The sequence below is a fragment of the Theobroma cacao genome, chromosome 8 (assembly GCF_000208745.1).
Source record: "Theobroma cacao cultivar B97-61/B2 chromosome 8, Criollo_cocoa_genome_V2, whole genome shotgun sequence".
Classification (NCBI taxonomy): Eukaryota; Viridiplantae; Streptophyta; class Magnoliopsida; order Malvales; family Malvaceae; genus Theobroma; species Theobroma cacao.
This window is the reverse complement of record NC_030857.1, coordinates 15,316,035-15,330,431: the sequence shown is the minus strand read 5'-3', so window position 1 is coordinate 15,330,431 and position 14,397 is coordinate 15,316,035. Positions and strand designations below refer to the sequence as shown.

General features: G+C 35.3%; 2 protein-coding genes across 11 annotated transcripts; one reads left to right on the top strand and one right to left on the bottom strand.

Moving 5' to 3' along the window:
- LOC18592902 lies at positions 93-2,857 on the bottom strand. The gene is made up of 9 exons (XM_007019840.2): positions 2,706-2,857; positions 2,522-2,594; positions 1,617-1,741; positions 1,419-1,507; positions 1,249-1,344; positions 1,050-1,144; positions 929-969; positions 731-814; positions 93-497 (listed from the first exon to the last, which is right to left on the bottom strand). Exons 2-9 carry the CDS (start codon positions 2,592-2,594, stop codon positions 348-350), a joined length of 753 nt encoding a protein of 250 aa, XP_007019902.1. The 5' UTR covers positions 2,706-2,857; the 3' UTR covers positions 93-347.
- LOC18592900 (pentatricopeptide repeat-containing protein At3g58590) lies at positions 3,366-13,930 on the top strand. Of its 10 annotated transcripts, XM_018125364.1 has the most exons (4): positions 3,366-5,978; positions 6,992-7,020; positions 7,101-7,193; positions 7,346-7,439. In XM_018125364.1, exon 1 carries the CDS (start codon positions 3,416-3,418, stop codon positions 5,648-5,650), a length of 2,235 nt encoding a protein of 744 aa, XP_017980853.1. In that variant the 5' UTR covers positions 3,366-3,415; the 3' UTR covers positions 5,651-5,978; positions 6,992-7,020; positions 7,101-7,193; positions 7,346-7,439. The 10 variants fall into 10 exon arrangements, with proteins under 10 accessions (XP_017980853.1, XP_017980855.1, XP_017980852.1 ...); XM_018125366.1 differs by having other exon boundaries at positions 3,366-4,475; positions 4,830-7,193; XM_018125363.1 differs by lacking the exon at positions 6,992-7,020 and having other exon boundaries at positions 7,021-7,193.

Here is a 14,397-nt window from a genome sequence, read left to right as displayed (position 1 = left end):
ATTTATAAAACTGTTAATACTTTTATATTTATATGATAACATTAAGATATGAAAACACGAATTGTCAAGTCTAATAACAATGAATAGAATCAACCTAACAGCTCAAAATTATGAAGTTTCTTAACCAAGAAGCCATAACCAAGCTTCTTGACTTTGAGTAGCTTTTTCATGGTTTGAAATACAAGTTGCAAATCTTCAATAACATGAACATAAATCTGATTGAAGGGGGTATTGCCAATTATGAAAATAAAATCCAAGAAAGAACCAGAGAAACTGCACATGTTTCAAGTGTGAATTAAGCCCTGCTAAGAAGTTTCATTTGGAGAGAGAATTGTTTCTTCTCTTCATTAATTGATTTTGGGACACAGGTAAAACTTTGAATCTCTGAAGAACCTTACAATTGTCTCAGCTTTCTCAGCAGAAAGGTCTGTGCTTTCCACAATGTATTCCTTTGATGCTTTAGCAATCCCTTCAATTGAACCAATTGCTTGATATAGCTGAAAAAGACAACCAAAAAGTTATTCAACCAAGAACACATAAGAAAACAACAGAATACCCCTAGTCCTTGATAGGAACTTGCATTACTTGTTCTAAATTGTTTTGGTCATCTAGGACCCCAAGCACAGATATGCATGAAGCTATGCACACAAGCAAGAAAGTTTTCCAATGAAAGACAGAAAGAAATAAAAGAACATTGAATATGGTGGATGCATTAAGGTCAATGAAATACCGAATTTGCGTCATGGTTATCAATCCCTGGTATGGCTGTGACCACTCTAAGAAAATTTTCCATCCCCTGCACTGATTGATTCCTCTGTGCATGCAAGAAAGGAAAAAACAAACATTGAAGGGAATAGTGCAGTTGGAATCTTTGTCAATAGATTATGCTTCAAATATAATGAAAACAAGCAATGATCTGCTAACAGACCTCAGCTTTCAGTTTTGATTTAGCCTCCTGCTGCTTGCAAACTGTATAGTTACATACTAATTTATTATGTTTATCACTTCAAAGGTAGCATTCAAGTGAACTTCATTGGATAGGATCGTACCTCCACAATAGTGGGCTATCTTCACAATCTTTTCAAATCCCATCTCAATGTCTTGAACTAGCACAAATGTTGGTCTACCAAGCTGCATCTCATACCTTCAACAAATCATAAAAGACATTCAAAGTTCTTTTGGAATTATATGGTAGTTAAAATAAGAAGAAACAAAAAAAAAAATGAAAGGTAGTTTCATAAGAATTACTTGAAGTAGGAGCGCACAAAAGAATCATTTTGCTCCCTAGATGGAAGGTTTACAACAACATAGAGATGAGCAAACTGTACCTTCAGTTTTTTGGCCCTGTACGAGTCAGATCGAATGAATCAGAAGATGATGCTAGAATTTCAAACAAGACCAACTAATATATACTTCACCTGCTAAATATCGTTTCAACATTGCAGCAATCCCAGTGTGTAACAAAAATAAATGCCACTGACAATCCCCCACAGTTGAAAATGAAGTCCTACACATAAGAAGTTGCAGCAGATGAGTGACAAACCAATATGACACCAAAAAGGGAATTGAGAAGGGAAATAATTAGGAGAAAAAGAAAAAAGGGTGAAGCCAAATACAGGGGCAACCGGGACAAAGTTAAGGCGGAAAGAATTTGCAGTGAGGAAGGAGGAGATGAAATTGATGAAAGATGGATGTTGTTTGTCTCTCCACGAATTGTTCATCATGCAAACCCCAGCAGAAACTGCAATTACAAAACAAATCACTAAACCCAAAGTTGTGCTTGTGAAGTATCCCCTCCCATCCCAACAGTACATACACAGTACAAGTGAAAGTGAGCAGAAATGGTTGGACAAATATTTAGCAGATAGCTGATGGACTAATCCACTTATTCTCAGAGGAACCATGGAAGACCAGAATAGATAGGCCAAGTAATTAAGTAATCATGGAATCTACTTGAGGGACATTCACATTCACATTCACTACCAAGCACAAAAGCTGACATTATATTGTTCATATATTGTAATAGTACATACTGCAAGTGTAGTAAGCAGAAATGGTTGGACAAATATTTAGCAGATGGCTGATGGATTAACCCACTTATTCTCAGAGGAAACATGGAAGACTAGAATATATGGGCTAAGTGATAAAGTAATCATGGAAGCTACTTAAGGGACATTCCCATTCACATTAGGCTAAGTAATAAACTAATCATGGAAGCTACTTGAGGAACATTCACATTCACATTCACATTCACTACTTAGTAATAAAGCTGACATTATAGTGTTCATATATAGTAATAGCATACACAAAAAAAAAAAGAAGGGTCACTCTGTTTGATCAAACAGAAACTAAGTTGACAGCAGCAGTGCAGTGTGGTTAACATGGCCAAGCCAACAACAAACAAAACAAACTTATAATACTTTAGAAATTGCAATGTTCAATCATCCTTTACTCCATTTTCATGCGCTTCGCTTTCTCGGGAAACAAACAAAAGACCAGCACTCTATATGTGAGTTTCTACCTGAACTTTTTGTAACCTTGGAGGATGGATTTTCGACCGTTGGATCCATGTAGACTGCTTTCATATTCGCCATCTGCAAAAGATTGAAGCACGAAAATGTTTTGAATCCTTCAGTTGACAGATAAAAGAAAAACCCACTGAATCTGAAACAAGAAGAAAATTCAAAACAAATAGCTTCTCTCACAGTAATAGAGCACAGAGTTCTGTTGTTATTATTGCATTATTGTTTTACAGAGGTGAACAAAATCATTTTGAATTGAAAAAATCGATTGAATGGAAGCGAGTTCCATTTTTTTTTTTGGTTAAAATGATTTTTGAGATCTTTGAATTTTACAAATTCGATTATTTTGATCAATTTGATTCGATTATCAATGACTAAAATTTTCAAATGAACAATCTGAATAATCGAATTTAAATTAATAAAAATTTAAATTATTAAAATTATTCAATAAATATATATTAAATTTAAAATATTATTAAATTTATTTAAGTATGTTTAAATTTATATTAATATATATTATTTATAATTTGATAAAATATTGTTCAATTTTTTAAAATTAAGCAAATCGATGGAAGTAGATCCATTTTTAATTGATTCGATTAAATATAATAATTCAATTTGATTCGTATAATAATTTAGTTCGATTCAATTTTTGCATAAAATAAATTCAATTTTTTTGTATTTAAAATTTTAATATCAAATCGATTGAATTTACTGTATATTTTATATTATGGTATCACTATTTTATTTTTATAAATTTAAAAGAAAAATTATTGAAATAGTAGTTAATTTAAGAAATTAATTTTAGAAAAAAGAAAATTACTATTCTATATATACCATATTTGAAAAAACTCAAGTCAGACACCAAAGCTTTTTCCCGCCTGACCAGCTGGATGAGCTTCAATGGAGATTTCTTGTTCAAACACCATGAACGTCTCCTTCAACTACTCAAATCTTGGTCTGCAGTTCCTTCCCTTAAAACCACCAAGCCTCTCCATGCCCTCGCTATCACTCTCGGCCCTTACACCTGCCAGCCCATCTTCGTATACAACAACATCATTTCTCAGTATGCGTTCCTTCGTCATTTATCAGCCGCGCGCAAAGTGTTTGACATCATGACTGAGAGAAACCCAGTATCATTTAATTCGATGATCAGTGCCTATGGTAAATGCGGGGATGTCTGGGGGGCTTGGGATTTGTTTTCTATGATGCGGGGCTGTGGGTTTTCGCCTACTCCTTTCGCGTTGGCTGGACTGTTGTCGTGTCAAGCATTGGATCTTTGTGGTGGGAGTCAGTTACAAGCATTGGTTGTCAAAAATGGGCTGTTCGACGCTGATGCTTTCGTGGGTACTGCTTTGTTAGGTCTGTATGCAAGGTCTGGGTGTGTATCTGAAGCAGTTCAGGCATTTGAAGACATGCCAAGGAAGAGTTTGGTGACTTGGAACTCGATCATTTCTTTGTATGCACATTATGGGTTGGTTGAAGATTGTATGCTTTCGTTCCGTGAGCTCCTAAGGCTGGAGGCATCTTTGTCTGACTGTTCATTTGTTGGTGTTTTGTCTGGATTGGAAGGTGAGCTTGATTCGGAATTTGGAGAGCAGATACATGGCTTAGTGATTAAAAGTGGGTTTGATTATGAAGTAACAGTTGTTAACTCTCTTATTAACATGTATGTGAAATGTGTGCGCCTCTGCCTAGCTGAAAAAGTCTTCCAGGGCATGCATATAAAAGATGTTGTGTCATGGAACACAATTATTGGTGCACTGGAAAGGGACGGGGGTCCGCCAAAAGCTTTAGATTTCTTCTTTCAAATGTCCATGGATGGAGTGATGCCTAACCAGACTACCTTAGTTATTATTATTGCTTCGTGTAGTAGTTTGCAGATCCCAATGTTAGGAGCATACATTCATGCCAAAACAATCAAGAAGGGCTTCGAATCTGATGTATTTGTAGGTAGTGCACTTGTTGACTTTTATGCCAAATGTGATAAATTGGTCGATTCCCACCAATGTTTTGATGGTATATATGAGAAGAATGTAGTTTCTTGGAATGCTTTAATTTTGGGATATGCTAGTAAATTCTGTACTACTTGTTCTTTTTTACTGCTAGATATGCTGCAACTGGGTTACCGGCCAAATGAGTTTACCTTTTCTGCTATTCTGAAATCTTCAGTGACCATAGAGCTACAGCAGCTTCATTGTTTGATTATAAGAATGGGATATGAACATAATGTATATGTATTGAGCTCCCTCATGACCTCATATGCTAAAAATGGTCTCCTATCTGATGCCCTTACTTTTGTGACAGATTGTGAAAGACCACTCGCCATAGTGCCCTCTAACATTGTTGCTGGAATTTATAACAGAGTAGGCCAGTACCAGGAAACACTAAAGCTGCTTTCTGTTCTTGAAGAACCTGATGTTGTATCTTGGAATATCATGATTGCTGCATCTGCTCACAGTGGTGACTATAAAGAGGTTTTTGAACTATTCAGACACATGCAGATGACTCAAATATATCCTGACAATTACACATTTGTTAGCCTTTTATCTGTTAGCAGTAAACTTTCCAACCTGGCTTTGGGTAGTTCTGTTCATGGTCTCATTATCAAGACTGATTTCAGTCTTTGTGACACATTTGTTTGCAATGTACTTGTCAACATGTACGGAGAATGTGGATGCATCAAAAGTTCAGTGAAAATCTTTGATGGAATGGCAGATAGAAACCTCATCACCTGGACTTCTCTGATTTCAGCCCTTGGAGTCAATGGTTATTCTCATGAAGCTTTGGAAAATTTCCAAGAGATGGAGTTTCTGGGATTTAAGCCTGATGGGGTTGCTTTTATTGCAATCTTAACTGTGTGCAGACATGCTGGATTAGTGAAAGAAGGCATGGAATTGTTCAGGAGAATGAAATGCGATTATGGGCTTGAACCAAAAATGGATCATTATCATTGCATGGTAGACTTACTGGCTAGACATGGGAAACTCAAGGAAGCAGAGCAAATTATTGCCGGTATGGCTTTCCCACCTGATGCCCTTATATGGCGTAGTTTCCTTGAAGGATGCAAGAGACATATAACTACAGAAGGTCTATCAACGGGACATGGAGTTGTAAAAGCCGTATAATAAATTACTTTTTGCTAGTGACTTGGGGCTATCTCTGACTGCAGAGTTCTGAATGTATCTTTTCTCGAGTCAAGTAGCCTCATACGTGCCTGACACCAGATATGCATGACGGAGGTTCTCTGGACATAAAATTTTCCTTGAAAAAGCAATATTTGGTATGAAGGCAGTCGCATAGGCTTTCCAAACAAGAAAGAGGAATGTAGAAATCTTTAAAAACTCTTCTCTATAAACTCTAGCATGGAACTTCACTTGATCGCGTGAATCTCCCTATTCTTTCTCGCGAATGTCCAAGCCATGGCCTCTCTTCTGCTCCACCTGCTTTCATGAGGTAAAAAATGCATATTTCATTACTATAGATAATCAACCTTTTCCCTTCCAGCAAAATAATAAAAGTAAATGCAAATTCAATTTGGTGATAGAATTCATGATGTGTTTTTCTTTTTTGGCCAAAGATAGAATTGATAAAGCTTGTTGTATATAATATCTTCAATTAATTCAAGTTAAGAGGATAAAACTAATAATGCTAAATCATCATTTATCTATCTATCTGCATGAAATTGTTGTAGTTGGATGACAGTGCTAATTTATCTGCTTGTGCTAAACATTTTTACACCTTCATGAAAGGTATATAATAACATGGGAGAAATCTGATTTGAGGCCAAAGTTATAAAAAATTAAAAAGGGGAGAGGGAAAGGAGCATAGAAGAGAAAAATTTTCCCATGTACAGAAGAAAAAAAGATCTTGCTAAATCAGATACAAAAACTACAAAAAAAGAAGGGTATTGAAGTGAAAGAATATACCCTTTAACAACTGAAGCTTGACACAGAATTCCAGAAAAAAAAAAAAGACCAACACTGACTCGGGAGATGCAAATATCCCCCGTCCACTCATAATTCACAAATTGCCAGCATGAGAATAACCTCCCATTAAGACAGCCTCTAGATTTTTCTACTTGTATTCCTTTTGTGAGCCACCTGACTGAAATCCTACTCAACTTCGTTAGTTTCTTAGAGGGTCTGTTTTAATTTTCCTCTTAAGCTTCTAGTGACATCAACCGAAGCTAACCTCATATCTTGTCTGCCTTTAAGATTAGCTTGTACACTTTACCAATACCCCAACACCCTTTTTCCATCACACACTGAATTCCAGAATCCAGTGAAATTAAAAAGGGAATGGTAAAATCTTTCGGGCTGCAGTATCAGATAATTCAACCTGAACTGCACCAGTTGTAATATAAAACAGAATAATTCTTTCCAGACAACTTACAGTCTTTGAATTTTGATACAATTGTTTCTTGAACATGAAATTACTAGATTCACCTTATTTTAGCACTTTTGCAGCATCAATGAGAAGTCTCAATGGCAAGCAGGTACTATTTTTTAGGGTTAATATCCTGCTGCTGAGTTCTTAATTCTCCTTCATGAGTTCTTTCATATCTAAAGTATGCAGACGGTTGCTGGAACACTTTCATCTGTGAAGAGATGGAAGAAGGGCGAATAAAAAACCCCGGTGGAGAAAGAAATAGCGCCACCAGTGCAGAAGGTACTTTTCTTTTCTGCTTAAGAATAATCACAATAAAATTTGTACAGCATATTTTCCTCGGCACTTGTTTCTGGTCTCCACTCACATGATGTTGCAGCACGGACCCTGCAATGATATTTTTGTAATCACAACGTTGTTTCTGTTGTGGCCAGGAGGCAACTATGGATTGTGTAAGAGAAGGATATGGATAAGCTTATTAACATGAACAACTATAACTAGTTGCAAAACTAGGTTGCTTCATCACCCCATATATTCTTAATCTCCTCCATGGATCATTGGTGCAATGATGCCTTGAATCGTTTTATATGATTGAGTAGCTCAACATGGTGTAGACACTAGTTATTTTTAGTAATGTAGAGGTCCTTGTTTTATTTTTATAGTCTATTTTAAATGTTTATTCTATTGTTATTTAAATCAAGTCCAAAGATCAGTGGGCTTTTGGCACCCCCAAGCATTATGTTAGTGTTCATGTAGGGAGTGCTTAATGCCAGACCCAACAAAATTAAGAAATATCTAGAAACTAAAAGAATAAAAAATAAATAGATAAAATAAATAAAATAAAAAAAGGAATAGTTGAACGACTGGCAGGGTGCGGCGTAATACACCTTGCCAGATGCGAAAAAATCACGTCTGGCAGAAGGTGGATGCGGCACCAAGCTTGAAGACTGGGTATAAAAAACCCACTGTAGTAACAACATCCCGACGAAAAACCTTAAGTTTTCTAGCAGCCAGCATAACCATAATCCATAATCAAAAAATAAAAAAAAAATCTAAAAAGAGAGCACAAAAAATAAAAAATACAATGAAAAATGAGAGATAGAGAGTAACTCTTTTTTGGATTTTTGATTTGGGTTTTTTAGGGGTTGATTTTCTTGTGAGGGAGAGAATAGGTGGTTTTGGGTAGTTGTTGTCGGTTTAGAGGAGAAGTTTTGAGGTATTTTGCTGTCGGTTAAAGTGGGCATATGGAAGATATGGATGGTAGGGGTGGAAACTATGGGTTTGTGGGTCAGTATAAGCAAGTTTGCACATCCCCTTCATTTTTCTTGAATGTGGTCCCTTTCTTTGAACTAAGGGCTTCATTCCCTTCAATTTTACCATTCTTGATGGCCCTTTCTATTATTTCACCTGAGAAGACCATCTCTTTAAATTTTTTTGTGGCATTACCAATCAACTATTCATAGAAAGGAGCCCTAAGCGTATTTATGAACAATATAGTCATCTCATTGTCTATTAGGGTTGGTTGAACTTGTGTCGCTACATCTTTCCATCTTTGGGCATACTCCTTGAAACTCTCACTTGTCTTTTTTTCCATAGTTTGGAGTGACAAGCAGTCAAGGGCTAACTTAGCAACATGCTTGTACTGTGCCATAAAGGCTCTAGTTAAATCTTTCCAAGTTTTGACATGACTCCTATCAAGTTGTACATACCATTTGGCTGTTGATCTAGTTAGGCTATCCTGGAAGAAGTGAATCAACAACTTATCATCATGCGATTGTGTAACCATTTTTCGACAGTACATGGTAATGTGTGCCATTGGGCAATTTGTCTTATCATATTTCTCAAATTTTGGCACCTTAAATTTGGCAGAAATTACCACATCGAGTACCAAGCATAACTCAACTACATCTATAACTCCGAACCTATCCACTCTTTCCACAGCTCGAAGGCGTTCCTCCAACAAATCGTATTTTTTCTCAACCTTGTCACTTTTTACCATCTTTAATGAATTCTTCTTCAACCTTTCTTGTTCTTTTGGATCATCTAAGTCTGGGACTTGCACTGGTTTAGCAAGATTCATTCCCAAATTTGATTCAAATTGCCCATGAACTGGTTGAGGACCTAGTGAAGGTAAGAGGTTGTAATAAGGATAAGGAAATCCTCCCACTTGTGGTGCCATTTGTTGGTTAACTCTCTAAGATGTCTATGCATGGGATAGAGCATATCCTGGTAGGCAAGGTTGATCAGTTCTCACATTATCAGTGCTTTGGTTTTCTACTAAGGCTGAATCTCTAATCACTTCTTTACCTTTGCTTAGACTCATCATTAGCTCCATCATTTTTGCTAATTGATCTTTCATTTCTTCATGAGCTTTTTTCATCATGTCCAAATGACTCTGTTGTTCTTTTTCCATGTTTTTCATTCATTGATGAGTGTAATAGACATGCTGATCACTTGGTTTAGATGGTCGAGTTATTTTTGAAATCTTTTTGTAATCATAAACATGAATTAGATGCATTATCAGTGCATGAATGAAATGAAGAAATGAACCCATTATCTTTGATATGTTAATTATTATTTACAAGCGAAAATACTTATTATCATGAGATGAGTATTTATGCATGTATGAATGAATGGTCATGTACTAAAAGCATTTGTCAAATAACATCTATCAATAAAGTAGTCTATTACATAAAATATTATTTTTTATTACAATTCAGGAGTCATCTTTTACATCTAGATATATTTACAAATTCTACCGTAATGGTTATACACTTCATCATAATACTTAATCAGTTGTTACTTTTGTTTCCCATTGGAAAGACCTGGCTCCTCAATATGTCTGTTTTCCTAGCCATGCTTCTCGTTTTGTAAGCCACTTCTTTCATTCGCCTAACCAAATAATTCATCTAGTCGTATTTTTTCACATAAGCTTGTTTGTAGGATTCTCTCCACTCTCGAATTCGAGTGCTTTCTTGTTTGAGGCGCTCATATTCTCGTTGATAAGTTCCCATAACCCCCTTAAGCTCTTCATTTTCTTGTCTTAGCAATTGAATAGATTTTTACTAGAATCGTACTTGGATTCTCAATCGATCATTGTTCGTTTGAAGCTCATTGCCTCGATTTTCCTTCGCTTGTATTTCTCTTTGAAGTTCACTGGTCCTAGCAAAAAACTTGTTATTCAGGCTTTCATACTTCTTTTCCCAATCACTCTCTATTTTTCGAACTTTTTTTCTTTATTCAGTTGCTTTCTTTTTCATCTTCTCACATTTTTTTTGAAGATCTTCATATCGTTGTTTCCAATTGGCCTTTTTAGCTTCAAAGTTCTTTTGAGCAAAGCATCTCGAGGTTTCGGATCAATTGGGCCATGAGGTGCATTTTCTTTTGGGTATACCACATCCTTAACTCATTGGGTGTGCCACATCAAATACCTAGTAGTAACTTCATCAGTGTACCTTCCTTGGTCTACCTTGCTTGTTTTCTTCCATGCTCATGCAATCTTCTCAATCCTTTTCAAAAAGCTCGACTCTCCATAAGTAAACTCCAAAATGTTAAGTCGGTGTCATTGGCACAAATTGCTTCAACTTGAACTGCCTTTTCACCATGATTGGGGTATAGTTGATCGCTCCTTATGACCCCATTAATGGTACCCAAGGTTCATCTTCGTATTTATACATGACTGGGCGACGGGGCATCCACGGAGCTCTCTACGTTACCTCCACGCTTATGAGTTTTCTAAGCCTAGAGATCCATTGCTCATTAGTCTTGTTCTCTAGTCATTCACTCTCATAAAATTTTCTAATAGGGCACTTTTTGGATGAAATGGTTTTTTGAACCTCTTAACCTTGCATTCAAAGTGACTTACAATCTAGACGGAAAGAAACTATGCTCATCCCACGAATCGTCCTTCCCCCTTTCTTCGTCAATAATTCAGTGATTTGAGAGTTTCTGTTAGGATTGAAAGTGAAATGTTGGCCTTGTTGATAACTTGCTTGAAGAAATCTATAATTTTAACCTCTATATGTCCTAAGACTTTGGGAAAGATCACTAGCCCCTAGATTCCTAACGCCATCACAAGTTGACCTTGCTTAGTGTCCTGATGCTTCATGATATAACTGCATAGAAAGCTCCATGGGATACATTCATTGTTTCCCTTTTTCTTTAGGTTTTGGTTGACTTTCCTTGGAGTAATACCTATCATCTTGGCTAGCTATCGTCTGTGTTTAGTCTTTTGTCCCCTTTAATATATTTTATCCGGATTATCAAGATCAATTTGAAGGAAAGCTGAGTACTTTTCGATTATTGGGACCATATCCACCTCATCAAACACAAAACACCTATACGACGACGAATTCCAAAATTGCACGATGGCCTTCAACAGTTGTTCATCAATCTTGACCTTAAGAAGTCGGGCTATGTGGCCATATCTCTTATTGAAATTCGCTCGAGTCGTGGCCCTCTACCTTTCGCATATGTCAAGTATGTCAAGCCCAACTCAACAATATGTTTATTATGCCATTCCTACATAAGAATGCACGTTTGCTTACTTGGGTACCTTGAAAATCGTTAAAGGACGGTATTGTACCAAATGGTATAATTAAGTTGAATTAGGCCTCGAACTAGTCCAAATAGAGATTTGAAGATGAAATTGAGAATTTTAAAACTCCATAATGACTTAAAATGGTGATTCGGAGTTCGAAGACCGATTTGGAATCAAATTGAAATTTTCATGATCTATGGGCAAAATGGTCATTTTGCCACCCGAGGTTAAAATTGGAATGTTGAAAAAAGTTTTTGATCAAAATTGATTATTTAGAACAAAATTTGAGTTTGAGAGGTGAAAAATTTTTATTCTAGCCTTTTTTCGAGCATAAGGGCAAAATAGTCATTTTGCCACCCCAAGGGAAAAATTAGAATTTTACACGACCTAAGACTTGTCCAGCACATGGATTTTACCCAATATTTCATGGATAATTAAAGAAATTTAAGTAGTGGAGAGAGATTGCTTAATGGGTAAGAATGACACATGAACCAATGGAATGGTGACATGTGTCAAATTTTCATCCATTTATATTTGACTTTAAAAATCAGCACATAAACTCTCCCAACTCATTTCTCATGGACGGCCAAAGCAAGAACAAAGGAAGAAAAGAAAGAACAAGAACCCTAGGGTGAAAATTCAAGAGAAAATTGGTGGATTTCAAGTAATCAAGCAATCAAAGGTAAAATTTCTTGATTTTGACTTGTGATCTACCTTTCCCATGCATTATTTTGCATTTTTCATGGTTGAATCACAAGATATCATGAAGGATTCATGGCTGACCGAATTTAGAGAGAGAAGATTTGATGATTTATTTGGTTAGATTTTGAGATATTTTAGTGTTTATAGTTGATTTATCATGTTTGGAAGGAAAACAAGTAAGAAAATGACATGTTCTTCATGGATTCTTCATTGGCCGAATTTCATAAAGACAATATTGAAGATGAATCTTATGATGTCTTATGTTATTTAGTTAGAATTTAATGAATTGTGGTGGTGGAAACCGAAAATGGTAATGTTTAGCATGAAAAATCGTATACCCCTCAAGAACCTCCATAGGTCGAATTCTCCATGTGAAATATTGATGATGATTTTGATCTTATTTCAAGTGATTTGGTTAGGAATTAGTGATTTATGGTGTGAGAATCAAGCTTGAAAAATTATAGTGTTGATGCACCACCATGACCAAATTTTTCAAGAGAAAATGTGAGGATGATTTTATCATATTTCAAGTTATTTAATTTGTGTTTGATGATTTGGAGTATTAGGAGAAAAATAGAATTATTTGGAGTTAAATTGGACATATTGGCCAATTAATTGGGTGATAGATCGAATTAGGCCAATATCGTTTTATTTAGGTACACAATTGAATTTGTGTAGAATACCGTGTTTAGACTATAATCCGAACAATTTACATCCCATTTCATGCATTAGTATAGAGCTTAAATTGGTTTTATAACAATTTAGCACAAATGTAGTAAATGGCTTATTGTGCATTATGTCTAAGTGATGAGCATTCTGGCAAAAGTAAAGAGATAGTACCCAAGGATCAAGAATCGGAGTACTCGAAATTCGACTCCCGAAATAGTGAGTAACCTTATTATCGTCTTAATTATCTAAAGTAGTTTTTATTCGTTTTTGTGATTTTATAGAAAAATGTGTTTAAATGGTAAATCTTTAGGTTTTACAAACAAAATGTGTTTAAATGAAATGATTTTATAAATTGTCTTGAAATTGAATGATGGTTTTGAAAATAGAGTAATTGGAGACTAATTGTTGTGTTATAAATCATGGTTTGAATTGAATGGCTTATGATAATATTAGCATGAATGGTTGAATTGGTATTTGTGTTGAAAATGTATAAACTGATGTTTGCCTTGATAGGCTGGATAATGATAAAATTGCTATGTCATACTGTTGAATTTTATTGAATTGGTGGGTTATTGATTAGTCGCTGCAGTGACGGGTTCCATGAACCAGCCTATTAGAGGGGCACGATAACCCTATTATATTCATACCTCAATATAAGAGGTGCGGTTGGATAACTCATGAGGTTAACACTTTAGAGTTCACTTTACGTCAAACCACCACGTGAGGGTGAACTTAGCCAATGCTAAGGAATGACTAAGTTTTCAAAATAAAAACATGATTTATGCGTATATAACTTTCTAACAGCCTTGGCGGACTCGGTTGGGATAGCCCTCGGTTAAGGTATCCCTGATAACTGAGTATGAGGATGATTTTGGCACGAGCCAATGTTTTAAGAAATTCATAAGCCATGTTGATTACTCGATTTATATGAATTGATTTTATTTGGTTGAAATGAGTTGAAAGGAGATAAATTACAGTATGTTACACTATTTTATCTGTCTCCATTTATTCAGCTTTAGATATTTTAGATGGTATTTGTTTACTCACTGGGATTATATAATTTCACCACCTTCCTTTTCACCCATTTCAGGCTCAAGATAGTCTGTAGATAGCTCACTTTGTTGAGGGCTACAGTTGGATTTACATCTTCAAAAACTGTAGGTTTATCGCTTTTGATGCTTTTGATCGTTCGTGGGCTCACATGTCACTGTAAATTAAATCTTATGCTTTGGTTATCTGTATTACAATATGTATGAATTTATTTAGCTTTTAAGCTACAAAAATTATTTATCGGTAACTCTATAAATATTGTTTTATAAGAAAATAGAATATTTTATTGAATATTTTTATTATATTCAAATAGTTATAATTTCACTTTAAATGAATGTTTTAGACATCTAAACTTATTTTTGATTATGAAATATGTGTTTTCCACTAGCATACTACATTTTTAGCTAGTTTCGAGACTTTAGAAGAAAAATGACCAAAATGCCCTTGTGAGCAAAAAATTACTTTTCTATTATTTTGATTTGGAAATAGTTTATAATCTTTCAAAACATGATACTTAACAACTGT

Coding starts and splice junctions, on each gene's coding strand:
- LOC18592900 (XM_018125361.1), top strand. CDS start 3,416: ATGAGCTTCAATGGAGATTTCTTGTTCAAACACCATGAACGTCTCCTT.
- LOC18592902 (XM_007019840.2), bottom strand. CDS start 2,594: ATGGCGAATATGAAAGCAGTCTACATGGATCCAACGGTCGAAAATCCA. Junction 970..1,049: donor GATAGCCCACTATTGTGGAG/GTACGATCCTAT, acceptor GTAACTATACAG/TTTGCAAGCAGCAGGAGGCT. Junction 498..730: donor ATAACCATGACGCAAATTCG/GTATTTCATTGA, acceptor TGTCTTTTTCAG/CTATATCAAGCAATTGGTTC.